Source organism: Phodopus roborovskii, unplaced genomic scaffold (genome assembly GCF_943737965.1).
Source record: "Phodopus roborovskii unplaced genomic scaffold, PHOROB, whole genome shotgun sequence".
Lineage (NCBI taxonomy): Eukaryota > Metazoa > Chordata > Mammalia > Rodentia > Cricetidae > Phodopus > Phodopus roborovskii.
In genome coordinates this window covers 136,322-160,682 of record NW_026126148.1, presented here as the reverse complement: position 1 = coordinate 160,682, position 24,361 = coordinate 136,322, and the positions used below count along the sequence as shown (strand labels likewise).

Genomic DNA, 24,361 nt, shown 5'->3' with positions numbered 1-24,361 from the left:
TTTATTTAAAAAAAAAGTTCAGACAACACAGTTTCCGCGTTGACTAATTGAATAAAAATTAGTCAACCTCGGATAAAAGTGACAAGTAACAACAAGCCACCTAGGCGCTTGCATGGCCCGGATGAGGCGGAGCCGCGGCTTCCTCTGGTAAGGGAGGGCGCACGCAGGCTCAGACAGAGAAAACGATCTTCGTTTCCGTTCTACTAGTCTCAATCCACTCTTAAGCAGCACGCGCAACAAGCCACTTCCGGAAAGGTGAATTTTTTCCCCCCACTTAACCCGGCTGCAATATGGATACCACCAGCGAAAGCGACGAACTGGTAAGATGTTGCTCTAGGGCTCGGTAAATACCCAAGCGGAGAATGGGTAGTGAGCATCCCAGGGAGTTGGGATCGTTCACCCAGTCCTGTTTTTTTTTTTTTTTTTTTTTTTTTTTTTTTCCTTCTCAGGTTTCTGGGGAAGTAGTGTCTGTGGCCCATGCTCTTTCTCTCCCAGCCGAGTCGTATGGCAACGACGTGAGTATGACTCACATACACTTCCCGCCCATCCAGCTATCCAAGAATGTCTGAATGCTCTGGTACTAAATTATATGTCTGTCCCTTTCCCATTGTCTTCTTCAGAGCTCCCCACGTCAACCAAAAATTGCTCCTTATTTCACATCAATCTAATCGTAGTTCACAAGTTTATGTAGGACCCCAATGCCTGTGAAAATGATCCCCCTAAATTTTCAATGATTTAGAAACACCTGGGAGGCGTCTAAACACCCGCATGTCCAGATTACAGCCCATATACGATCAAGTCAGAATGTCTTGGGGAAAAGGAGCAAAACCTTAGTAGTTTTTAAAGGGCCCTGAATGATCCCATTGTGCAGCGAAGTTGCACTTGTTTGTGGTGTGCTTCATTTGGACCCTTATACATGCTGTTTGTTGAGAGTTAAGGAAAAAGACAGAAGGAATTGTAATACCTCCCAAATAAGAATGCAATGTGTACTAGATGAGTGGCTCAGGCAAGTATGGAAGCTGTAGAAGTATAACTTGAACTGGCCCCTTAAAGTCTAAGTGGACAGAAGATATAGATTCAAAAGTAGGAAACCGCCTTCCTATTCGGGTGGGGGAGGTGCATATGCAGATGGGTTTTTCTGGCTTCAGGAAGAGACAACAGGCTACTGGGTACTTGATCAGACTTATAATCTAGCTGCATCATTTGTTCTGGGGTTTTACAGAGTGGAACAAATGGCAATCTGATAAACACAAATGATGGGTATAACATGCTATACTCATGAAAGTGAAAAGTAATTTCACATGTATTTTTGTCCTCCAAACAACTCTGAAGTGTATAGGTGGGTATATTAATGTAACTAAGAGTTTATTAAGTCAGTCCTGATTTTCCACACTTTCACTAGCTGCTGGGAAAAGATGTTCAGTGGTTCATTGTTTTTGTTATTCCGTGTTGAGAGCTTCTGTTGGTCTTTATAAGGACAAAAGGTTCATATTGCCAGATCTTTTAGTTCAGCTTTTATCCCTTGACAGCAACATTATTTTCTGTAGGTAGGCCTCTTGAGAATTAGCAAGGTGCCTTTAATTTCTTACCCATTACAGGACTGAGAGATTTCTTAGCTTATGTTCTTCCTTCTTTGCAGCCTGATATTGAGATGGCTTGGGCCATTAGAGCAATGCAGCATGCCGAAGTCTATTACAAAGTGAGTTGTTTTCCTCATTACATAGAAGTCAACATGTAGTTTTAGAGTATGATGCTATGCTAATCATAGTTCTCAGCAACTTAAACTACTAAGCTTTGCAGATTGCTTTAACTACCAAAGAAATCTTACCTCCAGGAAACAAGAGTAGAAGTGAATTTGATGATGATAAGTTCTGCTTGTCTGCCCCTTGTTGTTTGCTACCTGGAGGAAAGATAATTGGACCATACATAGCAGACACTTAAATGTCTGTTGAATGAATGAACAATCCATAGAACAAGAGCCAGGCAATACTAGAGCTGAAGGGTTCATTCAATTGCCAAATTGGTAAAAGGAATAGGAAAGAAAAAGAGAGACAGAGAGACTTATTATGGCTCTTAAAACCATTTTAATGACTTCCCAAGACCTGCCTAAAGTAATCTTCTGTCCTGAAACCATTTGGTTTCCTGATGCTGTGGTATTTCTGTGGGGGGGGGGGGGCCTGTAATGAGTGACTAGCATCTTTACGTTTGTTTTATTGTCTGGCAGCTGATTTCATCAGTTGACCCACAGTTCCTGAAACTCACCAAAGTAGATGACCAAATCTACTCTGAGTTCCGTGAAAATTTCAAGAAGCTCAGGGTAGATGTATTGGACCCAGAAGAACTCAAATCAGAAGCAGCTAAAGAGGTAAGTATCCTCTGAAATGTTATCTAACATCTGGCCAATGTTTTTGATTGAAACTTTTTATGTAAGCTTCAAATTTGTTCAAGGGACTTACAATAAGGAACATGGATCTTATATAAGTTAAGTCAATTATGAAATAAATTATTTTCTTAGACGCTTTTTGTGTTTATTAAAGACTTTTTCTCTTTCCTTGGGCACTTCAGCTACCCCCATTTACCTATTTATTTAAGTGGAGAGGAGGAAATTTAGCTGGAGAGAGTGGGTAATGGAATAGTTAATAGAGTACAGAGAATGTAGAGTGGGTAATGGAATAGTTAATAGAGTACAGAGAATGTAGGTAGATATTTCGATTCTCTGGACTTTTGTTGCATTGATCATAGGTCCTGTATAGCATAAAAATGGTGTTTCTTGCTTTTGTGATCATCTCTTACTGACACAGAACACTGATACTATAATAGGAAAAACAATTTCCTTAAAAGTGGGCTCTTGGCTAGTGAAGAATTTAAACTTTGAAGTCCTAGTAGGCTGTCCCTGATCTTTGAGAACTTGCCCCTTACTGGGTGGACATGTATAACATAAAGGTACATCCCTGCCCTGCCCTCTTTGTCTCCTTGATACTTTGGTAAGGATTAATAACCATTTTGCCTTGAGCTGGCTGATAACTGAAAACAAAACAGTGATCATTATAGAATTCACATTTTAATGTTGTTTGTTTGTTTGCTTTTTGAGACAGGGTTTCCCTATGTAGCTTTGGAACCTGTCCTGGAACTCACTCTGTAGACCAGGCTGGCCTTGAATTCAAAGAGATCCACCTGCCTCTACCTCCTGAGTGCTGGAATTAAAGGCATGCACCACTATTGCCTGGCTAGAAATCACAGTTTAGTTTGGCAGTAAAATGATTGAGTTGGTTGCTTTTGCTTTTTTTGTTTTTTTGTTTTTTGTTTTGTTTTGTTTTTCCTAATCAAAATGTTGTGTAGGGAGACACCAGCCTAAAAACATAACATATAGCACCAAAATGTACAATTTTCTCCATAAAGCTGACAGTCACCTCAATACCAGTCTCTTTCATGTTGGCTTTTATTCTCACTGGGGGAAGCTCAAACCTCTTTCCTGTTTGGGTACATTAGACTCTTGGATTCATCAGCTAAGGTGTCATGTTTTTGCCTTTATAGAAGTGGAGGCCATTCTGCTTAAAATTTGAAGGAATCGTAGAAGATTACAACTATGGTACTTTGTTGCGACTGGATTGTTCCCAGGGCTACACTGAGGAAAACACCATCTTTGGTGAGTTTCTTGCCTCTGGCATTGTTTCTGTAAGAGGGTCTGAAAAGGAGTCTGGGTTCACTGATGAATCACTAGCAAGTATAGTTTCCTTGGAGAGCATCTTATTTTTTCTATCTTTTAAGGTCATGTTCATTTCCTTAAATAACTGTCAGATAGGTACATAGTTTCATTAATAAATTAGAATTCAAGATTTCTAGCTTACATATTTGGATGGCTTTCCTGTGAATTAAGGTTTGTCTGTGGGTTTCTAGTCAGTGTACATGATTACCTAAGACCAGAACAATTGACTCTATTTGCCTTTCAGCACCCAGGATTCAATTTTTTGCAATTGAAATTGCTCGGAACCGGGAAGGCTATAACAAAGCAGTTTCCGTCAGTGTTCAGGACAAAGAAGGAGAGAAAGAAGCTGACAATAAAGAAGAGGAAGCTAAGAAAGGAGCTGATAGTGGAGGAGAAAAAGAGGAAGGAATCAACAGAGAAAAGTAAAAAGCTAACCAGACAGGAGAAAAAGAAAGCCAAGAACCATGTGACCCAGCTGAACCCACAAGTATCAGGTTAAATGATTGCTGTTGTGCAAGTGGAGGACTCAGAGGACATCTTTCTATAGCTAGTAAGAGAAGCTGCTTTGGGCATAATAGCTTAAACATAAATTAACGGAGTCTCTTAGTTAATTGTTGCTTGATACCCTGTTTCTTGTCTGTAACTGTCATTGCAGTAAGACATTTTGTAAATAAATTTCTTTTTGTTTGTATGATTTATGATTGATTGTGGAAAGTATTTACCTTTATTTGACACTTCAAAAAATTCAGGTATATAATCTCATTACCATATCTCATATAAAACTGTACGTTAATTCTTCTTACTGTTCTCAGTAATGACATTCTCTTAATGTGTTAGCTTTTACCTGCTTTCGACATTACAAGTTCACCTTAGCCAAGCCCAGTGGCTCGTTCCTGTAAGTCCCAACACCTGGAAGGCTAAGGTAAGAGAATTGCATGACTTTGAGGCCTGAGTTATAGAGTGAGACTCTGTCTCAAAAATAAATTGTTTAAAAAAGAATTGGCTTTTGCCTTTGTGGTAACTATATAGCTCTCTGATTTCCTTTGCTAACTACTCAGGGAACAGCACCCTCAACTATCAAGTTAGAGAGTGCCACCCAGTTTATCACAGAAGAGCAAGAGCCTTTACCTCCTTTTAGAGAATTTTTGTCGGTCTTTGTTGTTTGTTTTCTGAGACAGCTTCACCTTATAGACCATTCTGGCCTGGTACTACCTATGTAGGTCAGGCTAGTTTCATACTCAGAATCCTGCCTTGTTCATTCTCTGATAGCTTGGTTGTTATTTGAAATTTAGCCAATAATAATAAATGCTAGTATAGTATTTATAATCTAATGTAAGTCTGATACAGTGGCTTTACATTTATGAGGTTGTGGGCAGGGGCACATATTTATATTTGACATATAACAAACATTTGTTGATTTGATATGGGAGGGAGGTGTTTCATTCTCAAGTGAAGCTGTTTGGAGTGAAGGCTTCAGTCATCCACATAGGTATATGAAGAAGGTTCCTGCGCCCCCAGACATCCTGAACTTGATCACTGAAAATGCAAGGAAACCAGGACGCTTGTACATACAGACGGTGCTCTCTCAAGATGAACAACAACATTCTTGTATGAGAAAGGATCTGTCGCTCAGTGGTGGTGGTAGTGCATGCCTTTAATCCTAGCACTCAGGAAGCAGAGGTAGGTTGATCTCCAAATTTGAGGCCAGCCTGGAAGACAACCAGGGCTATGCAATGAGATCCTGTCTTGAAAAACCAAAAAAAGGAGGGAGGGAGGAAGAGAGGGAGGGAGGGAGGAAGAAAGGAAAGGACTTCTTAGAATATAAAAAAGAGGATAAAAGACCTTTTCCCCTTAGTAAACACAAGAGAAAAGTAAAAGTTTATTCTAATTGATATATTGGCTGTACATAAAAAAAAAAGGAAAGGAAAATCATGCAACTAGCAGTAGCACTTGTATACAAAGGAAAAGGGTAGTTTCTTTCTAAGTTCTCTTTGGCAAATCCTTAAGACTTATTTCAAACATTTATTAAAATTTCCTTTTATAAAAATGTATAGTTTTGAAAGAATGGGAGAATTTCATGTATTTCATATTAGCCAGGCTGTTAAGAAAAACTATATTGTGTAATTTTTTCTCATTCTAGTTGTTTACAATTGCTTGTCCATATGTACTGTCTTAGAAGTTGAGGAAGAAAAATTACTGAGCACATACAATTGCAGTTCTGTCACAGAGCTTGGGGCAGCATGCACAGGTCTGCACCAGTTCCTTTGTGTATATATTATGGTTTCTGGATTAGTGTTTTTATGGGATTCCTGCGCGTGTGCTAACAAGTGAATCTGTTTCTTGTACCTTCTTTTGGGCTCTTTTCCTTCTATTTGTTTTGTCCAATTCCAATGTGTTTGTTAGTTTTTGTTTTATCATTATATTTTATTTTTATTATTATCTCTTAATGAGAGACAGAAAGGACGTGGATCCACATGGGAGGGGAGGTGGGGAGGAGTAAAAGAAGAAAGCATAATCAGGATATATTGTGTGAGGAAAAAATAATAAAAAAGTTGACCACTGGTTGAACAACTAGCTTAATGACAGTTGAATTTTATATGGGATAAGAAACATGAAAATCAGAGTGCCTTGAAGCAAGAGGTATATCCCTAGAGGCAGGTGATAAAAAATGGAAATTATGAATAAATATAGTGAAGGCAGATGGGCTGTAAGAGGGCAGCAGTTTAAGGCAGCCTCCCAGATTAGAGGGCAAAGAGTAGGCAGAATGGTCGATGCTATAAATGAATCTTAAAATGATTACAGTATTCTCCCCTTGACATGAGTGTTCCTATGTAATCCCCCGCTGTTTAATGTGGACAAAACCTGTGAATATAAAAGGATTTCATTCCTAAATTGTGGATGATTTAGTTGTAAGTTAGTCAAAGGAAGCATTATCTTGTAGGCCCTTCTTAATAGGTGAGTCCTTTAAAAGAGACAAGCAAAAGCGGGAGGTATTCTGTTGTAGAAACAAACAGCCATGTTTTGAGAGGAAGGGATCATGGGGAAGACTGAAGGTGACATTTTTCTCTGCCTGGCAGCCCTCAGGAAAATGGGGATTCTAATTAGTTCTAAGGAACTTAATTCTGCCTACTGGTGAGGTGGAAGAGAACCGTGATACTCCGGTGAGATTGGCAGAGTGATTTGGACCCCAGAACAGAGAATTTAGTTAAGCTGTTCCTGGACTCCTAACTCCTAGACAAAAAAAAAAAAAAAAAAAAAAAAAAGGATGTTGTCTCACACCTGAATGAAAACATGGAAACATGGTAGTTGGTTACAGAGTATACCTAAAAGTTGGAAGTTGGGTTTGCAATCAGACAGTGAGTAGAAGTTGAAGAATTTTGAAGGACATGGTAGAAAAAAATCCTAAACTGTTTTGAACAGACTGTTAATAGAAATGTGGACTTTTTGTTGTTTGGGCTCTTTTGTATGTATTTATGTGGTTTGTTTATTTGTTTGTTTTTTTCTTTGAGACAGGATATCTCTCTGTAGTCCTGGAATTTGCTTTGTAGACCACACTGGCTTCAAACTCACAGATTTCCTCCTGCCTCTGCCCCTTGAGTGCTGGGATTAAAGGTGTGCATTACCAGGCTCAGGCCAGGGTATAGACTTTAAGGGTGCTGCTAGAAAGAGCTCAGAAGGAAGTTGGGGGTCATATTACTGGAAACTGGGGAGGTAAGCTGATTCTTAAAAGGTGGTAGCATTGAACTTAGATCCTAGAAAGTTTGAGCTCTGAATTTGAGCCAGGCTTGACATAGAAACTTGAGTTATTCAAAATAGGGCAGTACTCTAGTTATTTATTTCGGTATCTCTTGGAGGAAGAAAAAACATGGTAATTATTTGTACTTGCAGGAGGACAGATGGTAGGTAGAAAGTGACTGAAGGAAGCATACATACTAGGGCCCACTTGCAAAATAGAGGCTTTCACGGTACTGCCATTGTTTATTTTGAAACTATAGGTTAAACATAGGGATGTCCTTTACCAGAAGATTAGAAATATAAACTGCATTCAAAATGACCTGGAATCATTTAGAACCTACACTATAAAGGAAGCCCTGTACTCATTAATGGAAATATGCTAACATGCTTGAAATTAGCATGTTTTCATACATATACTTAATCCTGGCTGTCCTGGAACTTGCTTTGTAGACCAGGATGGCCTCAAAGTCACAGTGCTGGGATTAGAGGTGTATGCCACCACCATACTGCAACAGTAATGGCCGTGTGTGTATGTACATTGCTTTCCATCTTATTTTTTGAGACATGGTCTCTCACTGAACCTGGACCTTGCAGCCTCAGCTAGATTGGCTAGCTAGCATGTCCTAGAGATTTTCCTGTCTCAGCCTTTTCTTTTTACCTGGATGCTGGGGATTGAACTTAGGTCTTAATTGTTTCTGTGGCAAACATTTGAGCAATTGAACCCCCCTCCCCCCCAACACTCACTTAGTAACTTACAATAACTTCAGTTGTAAATAGTTTTCTTTGTCACAATGTGATATGATGAATATAATTTAGAATCTCTGCAGCATGGTGGTAATTTAAGCAGGCCAGGGGTTCATTAGTTGTGTTGATTCCCCTGCCTGAGTTGTCTCCGGTTGACAGGCCTGGAATTTGAGGCTGTGATGGCAAGTCTGAAGCACTCGTGGCTGGAGCCTGGGTCTGTGGAGGCCACTCTAGGCAGTGTGGGGCCTGAAGTATAGGTCCTTAAGAAACAATTTAGGGTCTTTTCTATAAAGGCCAGCCTAACACTTTAGCTATAGAGGGTAGGTGAGCCTGAGGGCTAGGTCCATCGAACTGGCTTGAGCCTGTACCTATGGCATGGTTTTTCTAGTCACTGAAGCCAGCCTGTTTGAGATGGGACTATAGTCTGTGTTCTCAAGGCAGACCTAGAACCTGAGTTCATGGAAATAAACTGGACACCAAGAACAATTGGGGCTGGCCTCATTGTTGGCTTTGCTGAAATGAGCCTGGACCCTGAGACCTCTGAAAAATGGAGCTGTGGGTACTAGTGTGGGTCCTGGGAAAGCAAGAGCTGGCATGTGTGGCAACCAGCCTGGAATCTGGATCTCCATCAGACTGGCCTGGGCTAGTTTAGAATCTGGGGCTGCAAGGCTAGCCTGGTGTTGCAATGAACCTGAATTTCAGGGGATATGGTGCTAACCTAACACTGGGATTGGCCTACAGTCTAAGACTATGGAGTTTTGTTTTTCAGTAGTGTAGGTCTGGAGGCTGGGCCTGGTCTAGAACCTGGGGTGGGTCTGAAACATGAGCATGCAGGGTCTATGGGCCTGCCTGACTGAATTTCATTGTTATGGGTCTGGTGCTGTGCCCTGCAGCCCATGTATGTTTCATTCACTCTCCACCTCCTGCTGTTCTGCTTGGGCTACATACAAGGTGACATATGTGAACTGCATCCACACTTCCTTCTTTAATATGTCTTTTTTTCTTTCCACACTTCAACCAGTTGCTGCAAACTGTCACCTCGATTGCTGAACTCTTGTAAAGGTACTTTGATGTGTAAGTAGTAGTTGAGTGTCATGTTTTGGGGAGGGTAAAAATATTGGAAAGTCCCATTCAACCATCTTGCTATTGTAACTCATAAAATATAAATTTTAAAAGGGGTTCATTGAGGCTAGGTTTTCTAGTTTACTTTACAGATATGTAGCAACATAAGCACCATAGGTGGAGATATAATTCTCTTCTGTTATAAAAGTAATGTTCAGATTATGGGTTTTCTATTTAGCAAAAATGTTGGTAGTGACTAAAAGAAGAATCTAGAAATGAATCTTCTGATTTTGACTCTGAACCAGTCACCTTGTAATCCATTTCCAAAATGCTTTGAACCCATGTTGATTCACCTTCCTCGGTCTTCCAAGGGCTAGGATTATAGCTATGTGTCACCATGCCTGGCTCAGAAATTGACTCTAGAGACAAGATCTTAGTATGTTAGTATGTGGTTTATGCTGACATAGAATTCACTCTGTAGTCCAAGCTGGCCTTGAACCTATAATCCTTACATCTGTCTCCCAAGTACTAGGATCACAGGTACATGCTGCCACACCTGGTTTATCCCATCATATTTTCATGTTACAGACAACTTGATTCTTCTTGCCCTTGGAAAACAAAGCTCTTTTCCAAGCTGTTATTAGACTTTCTTTTCTTAGATTTTAATTAAAAAGACTATTCTTACCTAGGCAGCAAGAATATGCATGTGCCATTGGCCTTGTCTCTTGTCTTTAATGACTAAAAGAAAAATATAAGACCAGATTATTCAAATTTGATTTTTTTTCCCTCAAGACAGGACTTCGTGTAGCCCTGGCTGTTATAAAACTCACACTGTAGACCAGATTGGCCTGTCTTTACCTCTCGAGTGCTGGGATTAAAGGCGTGCAACAGCCTTTTATGTAATGGAAATGATTTTAGTAATTACCAATAACTAGAAAAATGCCCATATTTATTGAGTCACTACTAACACAGAATTCTTGTACTTATTGTCTCATTCAGAATCAATATAATCCTGCAAGGGATGTTTTATCTTATTTTTATTTATTTACTTACTTTTCTTTTGTTAGTCCAGCGAGTATGAAAAGCAGTGTGGAGGATCCTCAAAATGTGGAGATAGAAATAATATGTGATCCTCTATACTGTTCCTGGGTATATACCCTAAGGAATCACATTCATCATATAGGTTCGAGACTTACACAACCATATTTGTTACATCACTGTTTATAACAGCTATGATACAAAACCGCACTTGATCTCCATCAACAGATGTTGAATAAAGAAAATGTAGCATATACACTGTAACATGAAAAACCCAAAGTCTGATGTTGGGGTTCAAGCTGAAGATCAGAAAAGCAAAGCAGCTGGTCACTAGCTCTTACCTCTACCTCAGACTGAAAGGCCTGATCCACAAGCTTTCCACCAAGTTCAGATTGCTGTCTCTCCTCAGTGTAGCTGGAGAGAATCCTGAGACTGAGCTTTCCAATGTGGCTAGCTCTGAAATCCTGTTCCTTTCTTATATTCCTCTCTAATGCTGGGATTAAAGGCGTGTGATTCCCTAGTGCTGAGAACATCTTTGTGTGAGCTGTTTCTCTTTAGGACTGGATCAGTTTCGTGTAGTCAGTATGGCCTTGAACTAATAGAGATCAATCTGCCTCTTAATCCTGAGTCCTGGGATTAAAGGTGTGTGCCTGGCTTCTATGACTTGAGACTGACTTTGCTTTCTGAATCAGGTAAGCTTTAATAATCATAAATAATATATAACCACAATACACAATAAAGTTATGTGAAGAATGAAATTCTGCAGACGGAACTTGAGATCATTAAGTGAAATAAGTAAGACTCAAGACAAACTATTACTTGGTTTCTCTTATGTGAAAAATTGAGTTTTATGTTTGTTTTTAAAAGACCATTGGGGATAAGAAAAGCAATGGGGACAAAAGAAAATGAGAGGATGAATATGAACAATTTGATATGCATGCATGAAAATGTCATAATAAAATTCATTATTTTGTCTGGGTGATGGTGACACATGCTTTTAATCCCAACACGCAGGAGGCAGAGGCAGAGGCAGGCAGATCTCTGTGAGTTCAAGTCCAGCCTGGTCTACAGATTGAGTTGAGTTCCAGGACAGACTCTAAAGCTACACAGAGAAACACTGTCTCAAAAAAACAAACCAAAAAAAAAATCATTGTTTTGTATAATTGACATCCATTTGCTTTTCATTTCGATCAGTATTTTCACAAGGGTTTTTATCATTTTGATACATGCATTAAAACAGACTCAAGGACAACGGAGCATAATACCTAGCAATAACCTTACACCTTCATAATCAGCTAATTTCTTGAGAAATGTTCAAAGACACAAATACATACAAAGGTAAAAAAGATTCTTTAGTGAATGGTATTGGGAATCTGGGTATTCACAGAAAGGGAGGGAGAAGAAGGGAAAAAAACAGGAAGGGAGGGAACGAGACCTGACATGTCACTTATGAAAATTATAAATAGCTGAAAGACTAAATGTAAATCTCAAAATCACAAAACTTTAAAGAAAATATAAGGGAAAATCTCTGATGTTGTCTTAGTAACAGTTTGTTGACTATAAAAGCTTAGCAACAAATACAAAACTAAACAAGTGAGACTTCAAGCTAAAACCTTCATAAAAAAGGAAACAACAAAATTAAAATGTAACCTCTAGAATGGAAGAAAACAGTTGCAAACCTGTTGCAAGAAGTTTCCTTGAGGAGGGAGAACTACACTTGTATGTGGATAGGGACAAGTGTTAAGATTGTTGTAAAGGGTTATTGCTGATTTAGTAAGTTGTTAGAGCTATTGAGAAAAACATAGAATCATAGAGTTCAGCAATACCATTTCTGCATACATACAAAGAAAATGAAATCTTTGTCTTTACTCACATGTATTTACTTGCTTGTTTGTTTGAGACAGGATCTCACTGTGTGTGTGTGTGTGTGTGTGTATGTATATAGATAGATAGATAGATAGATAGATAGATAGATAGATAGATAGATAGATAGATATAGCCCTGACTGGCTTAGAACTACCAGGCTGGCCTCACTCTTAAGAGCTTTGCCTGCTGTTATGTCTGCCTCCTGAATTCTGGGAAAGGCCATAACACCTGGCCCTATTCATTTAATTGTAAAGATGGGTTTTATTTTTTATTTGTCTGTGTGTGTCTGTCTGTGTGTGTCTTTGTGTGGGTGTATGCAGTTATATGTCATGCTCATGAAGGCCAGAAGAGAATGTCAGATCTGAAGTTGGAGTTAAATGTTATGAGCTACCTGATGTTGATGCAGGGAAATGAACTCAGTTCCACTGGAGGGCACTATGTTAACTGAAATAGACCAGGCAAAGAACAAAAATTATTGTGTGGTATCACTTTGTATGTGTAATCTAAAAAGATTAAACTGAGAAATCAATAGTAGTTGCTAAAACTTCATGGTAGGGAAAATTAGGAGATGTTGTTCAAAAGGCACAAATGTTTAGTTATGAGAAGAAGTAGTTTTGTCTAATGTACAACATGGCTATGGCATACTTGACATTTACTGACCAAAAAGGGGGCCAGAAGAGGGTGTTGTATTCCCTAGAACTGGAGTTACAGACTGCTGTTAGCTGCTCTGTGGGTGCTGGGAATGAAACCCAGGTCCTCTGACAAAGCTGCGAGCACTCTTAACCACTGAGCTATGTCTTCAGCCCCTTTCTGTAGCCTTTCAAATTAGACAGATATATAAATGAGGATATCACAATGCAATCATTAGAATGATTAAAGTTAAAATTAACTAACAATACTGGATGTTAGTGAGAATGTTGAACAAACTGAATTCTGATAAACTGTTGCTAAATGGATATGGTATCTTACTTTGAATAATTGTTAGATATGTTCTTTTAAAATAAGAGAACTAGGAAGATAGCTCAGTTACTAAAGTACCTAAAGCTGAAGCATGAAGATATGAGTTCAGTTCTCTAGCACTCATATAAAAAGCTAGGCTTGCTGGTGAATGCCTGCAACCCTCATATTGGGATAGTAGAGTCAGACAGATACCCAGAGCCTGCTGGCTAAGTGGGTGAGTTCCAGGTTCAGTAAGAGAGTTAATGGTAGAGACATTTGACTGACTTTTGACTTCCAGATTTGTTTGTACCTGCATGCATGTGTATATACATGCATAGGCACAAGTGTCAGTCTAAACTGTCCACCTGGTTTAAGACAGGGTATCTTGTTTGTCACTGCATATATCAGGATATCTGTCCCATGAGCTGTCATGGATTGCCTAGCAATGCTGGGATTACAGATACACTCTATTGGGTCTGATTTTATGTGGGTTTGGAGCCCCAAACTCAGCTTCTTATAAGAATGCACTTACCCTCTGAGTCATCTTGTATATCTTCTATTTTTTTAAAAGGTGTCTTTTCAAATATTTTGGTCAGATAAGCAAGCTGATGGATATATTACTTAATGTTCAAATAACCATGCCACGTTGTATGCGTGTATGAAGATACTGTACCATACTCCATGGATACACATAATAATTGTTATTTATCAAATAAGTGTCTGTGAAGAGACACCCTGGCCATGGCAACTTATAGATGAAAGTGTTTAATGGGGGCTTACAGTTTCAGAAGGTGAGTTCCTGAACATCATGGCTGGTAACATGGCTGCAGTCAAGCAGGCAGACAGAAAGGCAGGCAGGCAGGCATGATACTGGTTGAGTAGCTGAGAGCTTACATGTTGAGACAACCATGAGGTAGGAACTGAGAGCTAATTGGGAATAGCTCCTACTTTTGAAACCTCAAAGCCCTCCTCCAATGACACACTTTCCAAAAACGCCACATCTCTTAATCCTTTCCAAAACTACCCTACCAATTGGGAACCAATATATGAGCCTATGGGGACCATTCTCATTAAAAGCACTGTGGTGATACTTTGTACTCTAACAAATAAAGCTTGCCTGAAGATCAGAGGGCAGAGCTAGCCACTAGTTAACCATAGAGGTCAGGCAGTGGTGCCACACACCTTTTATTCCAACACTCGTGCCTTTGATCCCAGTACTTGGGATGTACATGCCTTTAATCCCAGCCCTAGAGAGGCGGAAACAGGAAGTGCTATGGCTGGGCAGAGACAGGAGGAGACAGGAGCTCACCCCCTTTCAGACTGAGATTTCATAGAGGTAAGAACTCTAGTGGCTGGCTCCTCTGCTTCTCTGATCTTCAGCTTTCACCTAATATTTGACTCTGGGTTTTACTTGAGACCAATTACATTAGTGCTACAAACTACCACATGAAAATAATGACGGTAATTTTTTTAAATTGGCCTAATTCTTGCTGATTTGTGAAAGTCAAAATTCTGCGTGAAACATGTGCTTGTGTGCATGCATGCATGCCTGCCTATGGTTTATGTGTAATTTTGCATTACAGTAGTCAGTAGCCTTCTGAGTGTTTTACACAACTCACAGGTATGTAATATATAATTTCAACTTTGGTTGGGAAACGGGAGCATTTTATGACTTGAGAGCTCCTGTGTTCCTTCTGACTCTTTTCCATTTTTCCTTAGGCTTTGTTTCCTCAGATATAAAGCACAAATGGGATGCACTGATCCTTAGTTTTCTGGAGATAGGAGAGGTGTGGGTCTTTGGATCTCTGTCTGCCTGTCTGTCTCTTTGACTCTCTCTCTCTCTTGTTCAGGGTTCAGTCTAGTTTAACTTTTTTTTTCTGTCCTGCAGACTGCCTGGCTGTTAAGGAGGGAGGTTGCTAAAATGAGATTTGCTTCAAATTTACAGGGAAATTGAGTCTCATTTCAGGTAGGAAACCAATATTGATATTCCTCCTTTACTAGCAAGGTCTTGTATCTCCTGAAACGTAATCATAGACAATGCCTGCTTTTTTACTGACATTTTTTTTTTTTTTTTTTTTTTGTTAGTTGTTTCAGGAAGGAGGGTGGCGTCATCTCCACTGGCGGTATCTTATTATTTCATGTATGCAACACCAAGACTTGTATTTCTAAATTTTTAGATCAAATAGTGGCTGAACGTACAAGATTATCACACTACTGCTCTCAACATACATGTCAGACATAGAGATTAATACAGTCTCAATCCCTATGTTACTTAACTTGTTCATGATCATTAGACACACATACACACCATAAAGTCCAATAGAGATCATCAGTATATCTATAAACGTCCCTCTTTCAATTTGCTGTGTTAGATATCTGCATGCAAAACTTTAGAAATGCACAATGATGGCATTCTCAAGCTACAAGATCTCCATGAGTACCTTCCCCCCACTCAACCTATCGAAAAGAGTTTAAAATCTTAGTTTAGAGCATCCTGAACTGGCCAGTTATGACAAAGACTTAATTTTCAATTAGAACGAAAATGTTTTGATGACATTTTATCTAAATTTGCAACAAGCTTGTTTTACATGTCAATCTTAGTTCCCTCTCCCTCCTCTCCTCCCCTGCCCCCTCGTTTCATCTCATTTCTGCTCCCCAGGTAGGGTGAGGCCTTCCATGGGGAGGATTCAAAGTCTGTCATATCATTTGGAGCAGGGCCTAGGCCCTTTCCTATGTGTCTAGGTTGAGAGAGTATCCCTCTATATGGAATGGGCTCCCAAAGTCCATTAGTATACTAGAGACAAATACTGATCCATTACCAGAGGTCCCATAGATTGCCCAGGCCTCCTAACTGACACCCACATTCAGGGGATCTGGGGTCAGTCCTATGCTGATTTCCCAGCTATCAGACTGGGATAGGATACATGAGCTCCCCCTTGTTCAGGTCAGCTGCTTCTGTTGGTTTCTCCAGCCTGGTCTTGACACCTTTGCTCATCACTCCTTCTCTGCAACTGTATTCCAGGAATTTGGCTTGGTGTTTAGCTGTGGGTATCTGTTTCTGCTTCCATCAGCTATTGGATGAAGGCTCTAGGATGGCATATAAGGTAGTCATCAATCTCATTATTAGGGAAGGGATTGTTAGTTGTGGTCATCCTTGTAGATCTCTGGACATTTCCCTAGTGCCAGATTTCTCTTTAAACCTATAATGGCTCCCTCTATTATGGTATCTCTTTTTCTTGCTCTTCTGTTCTTTCCCTGACTCAATTTTCCTGTTCCCTCATGCCTTCCTCTCCCCTCTAGAATACAATTTATTTATTTATTTTGCTTATTTTACATATCATTCCCAGTTCTCTCTCCCTTCTTCCCTCCCAACCTCTCTCTTTACCTCCCTCCTATGCCCCCCACCACCATTGTCCCATCCCCCCCCCACTCCACAGGGAGGGTTATACCTTCCAGGAGGAATCAACAAAATCTGTCAAGTCATTTGGAATAGGGACTAGGCCCTCCCTCCTCTCCTGCCTCTATCCCTCCATGGGGAATGTGCTCCCAAAGTCCTTTTGTGCACCAGGGATACATCCTGGTTCCACTGTCAGAGGTTCCTTAGACTGCCCAGGCCTTCTAACTGAGGCCCAGGGGGTGTGAGTCAGTCCAATGCTGGATTCCCAGCTATCAGTCTGGGGGTCCATTAGCTCCACCTGATTCAGGTCAGCTGTCTCTGGGTTTCTGTAGCCTGGTCTTGTCCCCATTTTCTTATCACTCCTCCCTCTCTGTATGTGGATTCCAGTTTGGCTCAGTGTTTAGCTGTGTGTTTCTGTTTCTGTTTCCATCAGCTACTAGATGAGGGTTCTGTGATGGTGGGTAAGTTAGTCATCAATCTCATTATCAGGGAAGGGCATTTAAGGTAGCCTTTCCACTGTTGCTCAGATTGTTAGTTTGGGTCATCCTTGTAGGTCTCTGGACATTTCTCTAGAGTCAGTTTTCTCTTCAAACCTATAATGGCTCCCTCTTTTATGGTCTCTCTCTCTCTCTCTCTCTCTCTCTCTCTCTCTCTCTCTCTCTCTCTCTCTCTCTCTCTCTCTCTCCCCCTCTCTCCTTTTCCTCTTCCCCTGACTCAATCTTCCTAGTCCTACACACTTTCCTCTCCTCCCCTTCTCTTACTCATAGCTCCCTCTTCACTCACTACACCCCCCACTCCCAGTATGCTCAGGAGATCTTGTTCCTTTCCTTTCTGTTAGGGACCTTGTATGAATCTCTTATGTTTCTCCTTGTATCCTAGTTCTAGAACATATTTTTAAATTTTTTTTAAATTTTTTTTTCTTATTTTACATATTGATCTCAGTTCCCTTTTCCTCCCACCCTCCCTCCCTCTCATGCCCCCAACCACCCTCCCATCCCCTTCACCCCCTGGAAGGCATCACTCTCCCTATAGAACACAATTTTTAATGTGGACCTGAATTTCACTCCTCCACTCCTTGCCTCTTCTTTCTCCCTTAAATCTCATGATAAAGCTTATATTACTAATAGGCTATCTTTATTAAATCCCAACTCTGCTTCATACTGAACAGAAACCCTTCAGCACCTCTGCCTCCTGAGTGCTGGGACTAAAGGCATGCGCCACCACTGCCCATCCAGTTCTGAAATTCTTTCCTACAACAAAGCCACAAACCCACTTTGACCTGAATTAAGGTCCATACTGGAAACTCCTCAGACTGCTGATGCATGTGACAGTCCAGTTTTGCCTCTTGCCTTTATTCCCCATGTTGTGAACAGCTATATCTAATAGAAGTTAATTTTAGCTTGGCTTAAAAAGGATGTTTGTGTGTAGAAGGACTTATTAAAATGTGTCATTTTTAGCTCCAGTTCCAGCCATAAGGCTAGCAGGACAGACTGTCCCTTGGAAACCCTGCATTCTGGAACCAGGTAGATGTCACAAGAACCTGCAAAACCCGAGTTGTGACCTGCCACTCAGCAACACTCAAAGGGTCTCACAGCTGAATCCACCTGTGGAGGTTTTCTCCTCCAACCCTTCTGTAAGTTGGAACTTTGATCTAGAGGAGGCAAAAATAAATTATCATCCCCTCAGAAAAGTACAAATTTTCCTTTTGCTTGCTTCTTTCCTGGTCAATGTCTAGGCATTCTTTCCAGGGACCCTGGGCTTTCCCACTCTTTTCCTAAAGCTCTCCCACTGGGTTCTTTGGTGCTTGTCCTCCATTGCTGGACTTGCTGGATTTTTTGAACCCTAAAATGTAAAAACAGGGCTTTTCCTTTCTGTTCTTCCCTCCTTCAGACATCTGCCTGCCCTGCTGTTGTTTTTTTAAAGCTTAATAAAGTTTTTCTTGACCACCCTTCCTTCCCAGTATATTTTAAAATTCCCTCCTTAATGAGACTAAGGTGGTTTTCTCATGGTAGTTTAACATAGCAAGAGGAAAAGTAGTACAGATCCTAGCTCAAAAACAATGGCAAAAAGTATATAACAGTTACAGGCATATATGAACTCATCATTGGAGCACCTAAATATAAAGTAAATATTAGGGGATCTGAAGGGAAAGATAAATAGTATAGTGATTATACAAAAGCTCCTAACCTCTGAGGGAATATGAAATAGTTCATTCTGGATCCAGTCCTGACTGACCCTGACCCAGAAACACAGGTTTAGGTTACTCCAAATATGTTCCTGTGTGGTATCTGTTTCATGAATTTTTACAGTCACAGAAATACAATCATTATAAATGAAGACACTTTTCAGTATATATAGATGGAAGCATGAGGTAGGCAAGGTACAGCAATGTGAGGATATCTCTGCTATATAGTGAAAAAGCCTACATAATTTCAGCAACTGAGGAACAAGTATTCAAATATATGGGCCTATGGGACCACACTTATTTAACCACAAGTATGGACTTGACCACTGAGCCATCTGCCCAGTCCTATTAGTTCTTAAACAACAATATTACTTAAGTATATACAATAAACTTTACCTTTTACCTGTTTGCTCTTATATAAAGCCCTCACTAGTGGTTTAAATGAGAATATCCCAATAGACTCAAGCCCTCACTAGTGGTTTAAATGAGAATATCCCAATAGACTCACATATTTGAATACTTGGTCCCTAGTTGGTGGAACTGTTTGGGAAGGATTTGGGAAGGTGTGGCCTTGTTGGAAGAGGTGTGACACTGGGGGCAGCCTTTGAGGCAGACTAGTGCCATTGTCAGTAGCTCCTACTGCCTTCTACTTGCTGATCAAGATGTGGGCTTCTCAGCTGTTTCTGCCACCATGCCTTTGCTCCACCATCACAGACTCTAACCTTCTGAACTGTAAGCCCAGTTAAAGGCTTTCTTTGTAAATTGCCTTGGTCATGGTGTTTTTTCACAGCAATAGAACAGTAACTAAGATAGCCTTTCAATGATGTTTATAATAAGTTTATCTTTGAAATGTAAAAATTTTTACATTGTTTCTCCTAATTGCCATACCATGTAGTAAAGATTTAGAATTAAAGGATGCTTAGAGGAGCAGAGGAAGTAATTAGATCCATAGGCTAATTTTTTCATGGGAGAAAAGCTCCAAACTGGCAAGTGAGGAATTTAAATGAAATCATATAATCTTTGAGGCTTTTGTCTATCGTCTATAAAAGTGAATATATATATATATATATGTTTTTATACTATTTCCATGGTACCAAATTGGTTTATAGTGAGTAATCATGTAAATTAAAGCTGATAATAACCCTTATTTAACAAGACTTGGGTAAATCTTTGACAGATAAGTGGATTTAAATTTACTGGTAAGATGAAAGTGAAGATCATTGAGAATGCTAACATTTTTTTTTCTAGGTTGCTAGCCAATCAGGATTGTATTTGTCTCTGCTAGCTGTTTAAGATTTGATGTTCAGTCACTCTAGGCCTTTGGGGTAAGATCAAGTGAAGATAAATAAAATAGCCAAAACATTGTACTGTGGCCAAGTCCTTTCCATTGCTGGGGTAGTGGTGCACACAAGTAATCTCAGTACTTGGGAGTTTGAGGCCAGCCTTGTCTACAGAGCGAGTTCCAGGACAGGCTCCAAAGCTACAGAGAAACCCTGTCTTTAAAAAAAACAAACAAAAAAGAAAAGAAAAAACCCCAATGTTTATTTTTCCCCCTTCAAATACAACAATTTATCTGAGTTTTCTTTGGCAAAGAAATAATTTTCAACACCAGCTCTACTTATCCTCCGTTCTCCTCCTCTAGGCAGTTGCTGAGATTGACAACTTAGGTGGCCTGGAGTATTTTCCTTTTAACTCTAATAAAATTGTCCTAGAGCTTCTGTTTAATTAGCGACTAAGGACCCCACATTGGCCTTTAGTCAAGGTGAAGGATGCTGGGTAGGACTGCAGCAGATGTCCTGCCCTTCAGCATGCCCTTCCACTTCCAGCTACTTCTCTTTTTTGTGAGTATAAAAAAATGAACAACCACCAATTTGGAAGCTTCCACAATTGCCCTGTAAAACTGGTGCCGTGCCACGTGCCGTACCTGGGACTTGTTACCTCCCTGTATCTTCTCAGAAGCGAGTAGTCTCGCCAAAGCAGATAACTTATTTAAACATGTTTGCATCCCTCCTGGTTTCTGAGGAGGCCAAGCTTGTTTCTGGGAGTGGCTGAAATTAGTGGCAGTACCTTCCAAAGCTGCCTCATTGGTGTGGAGTTCGGGGATCTGTGAAGCTAGTAGGTTTCTACAAACTGCCATTGTGAACGGAATTTGCATGCAGGTTTAACAGTTAAATCTTTTCTTCAGTAAAACTTTTTTCAAGCATAGGGGAAAAAAAAGAACCCTGAGCTGGGTTTCTAGTTCCCCTGATATTACTAGGGAACTGCTCCACATTGGGCTGAATTCCCAGCTTCCTTTTATTTCTTGTTATGAGACAGGGTCTCACTAGGTAGCCATGGCTTGTTTTGTGCACACAGTCAGGCCTTAAATTTCCAAGCAGCTGGACTTGATAGGCTTGTGCTAACAGGCTTGACTAAAACCAACTATACAACCAGGCAAATAAAAATAATAAAATAAAAAACAGGTTAAAATATAAAATATCAATGTAGTGTTTAACTCCTGTGTTTATCTGTTTTGGTTAGAGCATCTGTGTATGCGCACAGATACTTTAAATTTTAGAATGGTAACATGGTTTACCTTTTACTTTGGATCCAGACAGTGCCTCCTGAAGCAAGTACCACCTCCTGCCTTTATTTGCCATTCTTTTTCATTTGTTTGTTTGTTTTTCAAGACAGGGTTTCCCTTTGTAGCCTCAAATTCAGAGATCTGCCTGCCTCTGCCTCAGAAGTGCTGGGATTAAAGGCATGCGCCACCACGATCAGCTATTTGCCATATTTTAAATTCAGAAACTCCTGCTTTTCAATAATATATATGACAAGAATTATGCATTATTGCTTCTTCACCCAGAAACTATTTTTGTTGCTCTTTGCTCCACCACTCATTTGGTTATTTAGTTACTTGATAATGCATTTTGTAGTGTCTCTAGCAGTACCTGACTACTTTTCCCTTTGCACAGTTTTTTTATTCTTGTGGGTTTTTTTTTTTTTTTAATTGTTTCTGTCATTATCTTTTGAGTTGTTCTCAAATTTCTAGTCTGGTTTCCTTGGAGTTGCCACTGTGTCAACATAAGTTATTGTTCACCAAGTGTTTGGACAGAGGTGGTGACTAAACACTGTTCCCGTATGCCTGCCGACCTTTACTTAGGAGATCAATGTGAGCACATTCAAAGTTCAGGCACTTGATAATGCTGCTCTGACATTTACTTCCTACTTGGGCAAGGACTCATTTTCATCTAGGGACTTATATGGTGTTTGAAGATTTTATTCCTTTAAGTAATATTGAGGTTTACTTTCATATTAAGTTAGCTTATTTAAAAACAGTTTGATCTCTTTGGGTTTTACTTTTAAGCTTCCTAAGATGAAGGTAGAGTAACAATTATTTTAGAATTTTGTTTCTACTGCTGAGGAAAAAAATATCTCTCTAGATTTCTTAACAGTTTCCAACAAAATCTCTTATTCTGAGTGGTTGATTTTTTTTTTCTGGGCCTGTATTGGGTCCCCCCGCCCTAAAATCCACTGCATGCATGCATTAATCAGTGCTAAGCTGAATAATTGAAGCCTATTGAGAATGTGTGGAGTTCATACCTGAAATATGAGCATCTGAGAGGTTTATGCAGGTGGATTGCCACGAATTCTTGGCCAACTCTGTCTCAGTCCCCCTTGTATTTGGAGTACTCTCTCTAGCTTTCTCTGCTCTACTATTCTGCCCAAAAAGTCTCCTTCCCTTGGCTTCTGTGAATGTATAACTTCCTCCAGTCATTTATTCTCAAGCAATAGTACAATTGTTCTTTTATCATTTATTCTTACATTATTTCTCCATTTATTTACTTATTTATTGATTGATTTTTTTGAGACAGGGTTTCTCTGTAGTGTTCTGCAGCCTGTCCGGGAACTCACTCTGTAAACCAGGCAAGACTCAAACTCAATAGAAATCCACCTGCCTCTGCCTCCCAAATGCTGGAATTAAAGGCATGCGCCACCAACACCCGGCCTCTCCCTTCATTTATTAGATGAAATATCTACTAATATAATGTTCAATAGAGTGTTGGTAAAATTCTCAATAATTCCTATGCTTATTAGAATCAATCATTCCCCATTTCTCTCTCAACCCCATCCTGAGGCAACAAGTAATGTTTTTAATTTCAATTTATTTAATCTTTTCTAGACATAAACATGCATATAGCTTCTTTTGTTTAACACAACTATTTTAATGTTGGTAAGGAGGCAAGAGAAACCCTTATACTGCTGGTGGAAACTTAATAAAACCTTTGGAAATCTCCATGGGGGTCCTTAGGAAACTGAAGGTGGAATTCACACAAAGAATGGAAAAATCAGCTTACTAGAGGTTTCTGGCTCATCATGACGTCTCTTCTGCTTCCTTCTTCTATTTTTAAGAACCACTATGATTATCTTGGGTTCCCTGGGATTAACATTATGTTTTACAACCAGGTAATTAGCAACATTAATTTCATCCACTACATTAATTTCTTTCTTTTCATGGAACATAATGTGTTTGTAGGACCTGGAAATTAGTATGTGGATGTATTTGAGAGGATGTTATTCTGCTACCCTGTATTGTGTCAACTTTTGCTTAATATAATTTAATATTGTGCTATTAGATGTATACAGATTTAGAATTGTTATGTCTTCATAATGGAGTGACAGTTTCATGATAATATAATGTTTTGTGCCTCTCATATAGTGTATTTAAATAAGCTCGTTACCTAATGTTATGGTTACCACAAAACAATTTTGTTAGTGTTTGTATGACATATTTTTCTAATTGTTTTAACTTTAATGTTTACACAACCTCATATTTAAGGTAGTACTTCTTGTAGGTGACATTTTTACTTTTCTAATTTCATGCTATTAGTTTTTGTCTTGTTTATTGTAGTGTGTAACATAATCATATTTAATATAATAATGATTGGAGCTTCTGGTAAACATATATCAACTTACTCCTTGCTTTCTATTTGTCTCACATTCTGTTTCTTGTATTTTCCTTTTTAAAATTTCCTTTTCAATTATTTGAATATTTTCTTATTAGTCCTTATGTATCTTTGCACCAGCTTTTAGTTCAGCTTCTAGTGACAGCCTTTACCAGTTCCTTCCCTCTATTTATGCACGTGTCTCCATTCTTCAAGAGTTTGAGCTGGCACAGACAGTAATCCCAGCTGCCCAGGTGGCTAAGACACGAGGATCACAGGAGGCATACCTGGGTGACAATGTAAGTTCAAAATTAGCCTGGTTGACTTAGCAAGACTTTCAATTTTTTTAAGGGCTGTGGTACAAAGCAAAAGCAAAAACACTGAGCCTTGGTATAGTTGCAGGATTTGTTGACAAGAGCTCTGATATGTCCACCGATCTGAACTCTTGAACAAAGGCTGACCTCTCTGTTTATGAACAGCATAGCAAATATGTTATTAAAAAGAACTAGGAACTTTTGTCTTAGTCTTTTACAGGAGTTTCACAAGGGAGGAAATTAGTTTTCCATTCTGTTGACTCAGAATAGCACACAAAGCCACACAGTTGTTATCAATCTATACTTTTATCTGTTGATTTCAGCATTTTTCTTGATGTGTGTATGTGGGGGGGGGGTGGATTTCAGTTGAATGACCTTAGGGCTAGCCACACATGCTATACCACAGGCATTCTTCTAAATCAGGTATGAATGGGTCACAAAGGAAAAATA

At 39.5% G+C, this 24,361-nt stretch overlaps 1 protein-coding gene across 1 annotated transcript; it reads left to right on the top strand.

Annotated features, from left to right (window-relative positions):
• Window positions 1-246: 246 nt before the first annotated feature.
• Pbdc1 (polysaccharide biosynthesis domain containing 1) lies at window positions 247-4,398 on the top strand. The gene is made up of 6 exons (XM_051179549.1): window positions 247-320; window positions 450-515; window positions 1,640-1,699; window positions 2,225-2,365; window positions 3,535-3,646; window positions 3,951-4,398. Exons 1-6 carry the CDS (start codon window positions 291-293, stop codon window positions 4,130-4,132), a joined length of 591 nt encoding a protein of 196 aa, XP_051035506.1. The 5' UTR covers window positions 247-290; the 3' UTR covers window positions 4,133-4,398.
• The last annotated feature ends 19,963 nt before the right edge of the window (window positions 4,399-24,361 follow it).

Bases quoted from the DNA above. Each gene is read 5' to 3' on its own strand.
- Pbdc1 (XM_051179549.1), top strand. From the start codon at position 291: ATGGATACCACCAGCGAAAGCGACGAACTG. The intron at 516-1,639 runs GTGAGTATGACT...CCTTCTTTGCAG, and splicing joins CCGAGTCGTATGGCAACGAC to CCTGATATTGAGATGGCTTG. The intron at 3,647-3,950 runs GTGAGTTTCTTG...TTTGCCTTTCAG, and splicing joins TGAGGAAAACACCATCTTTG to CACCCAGGATTCAATTTTTT.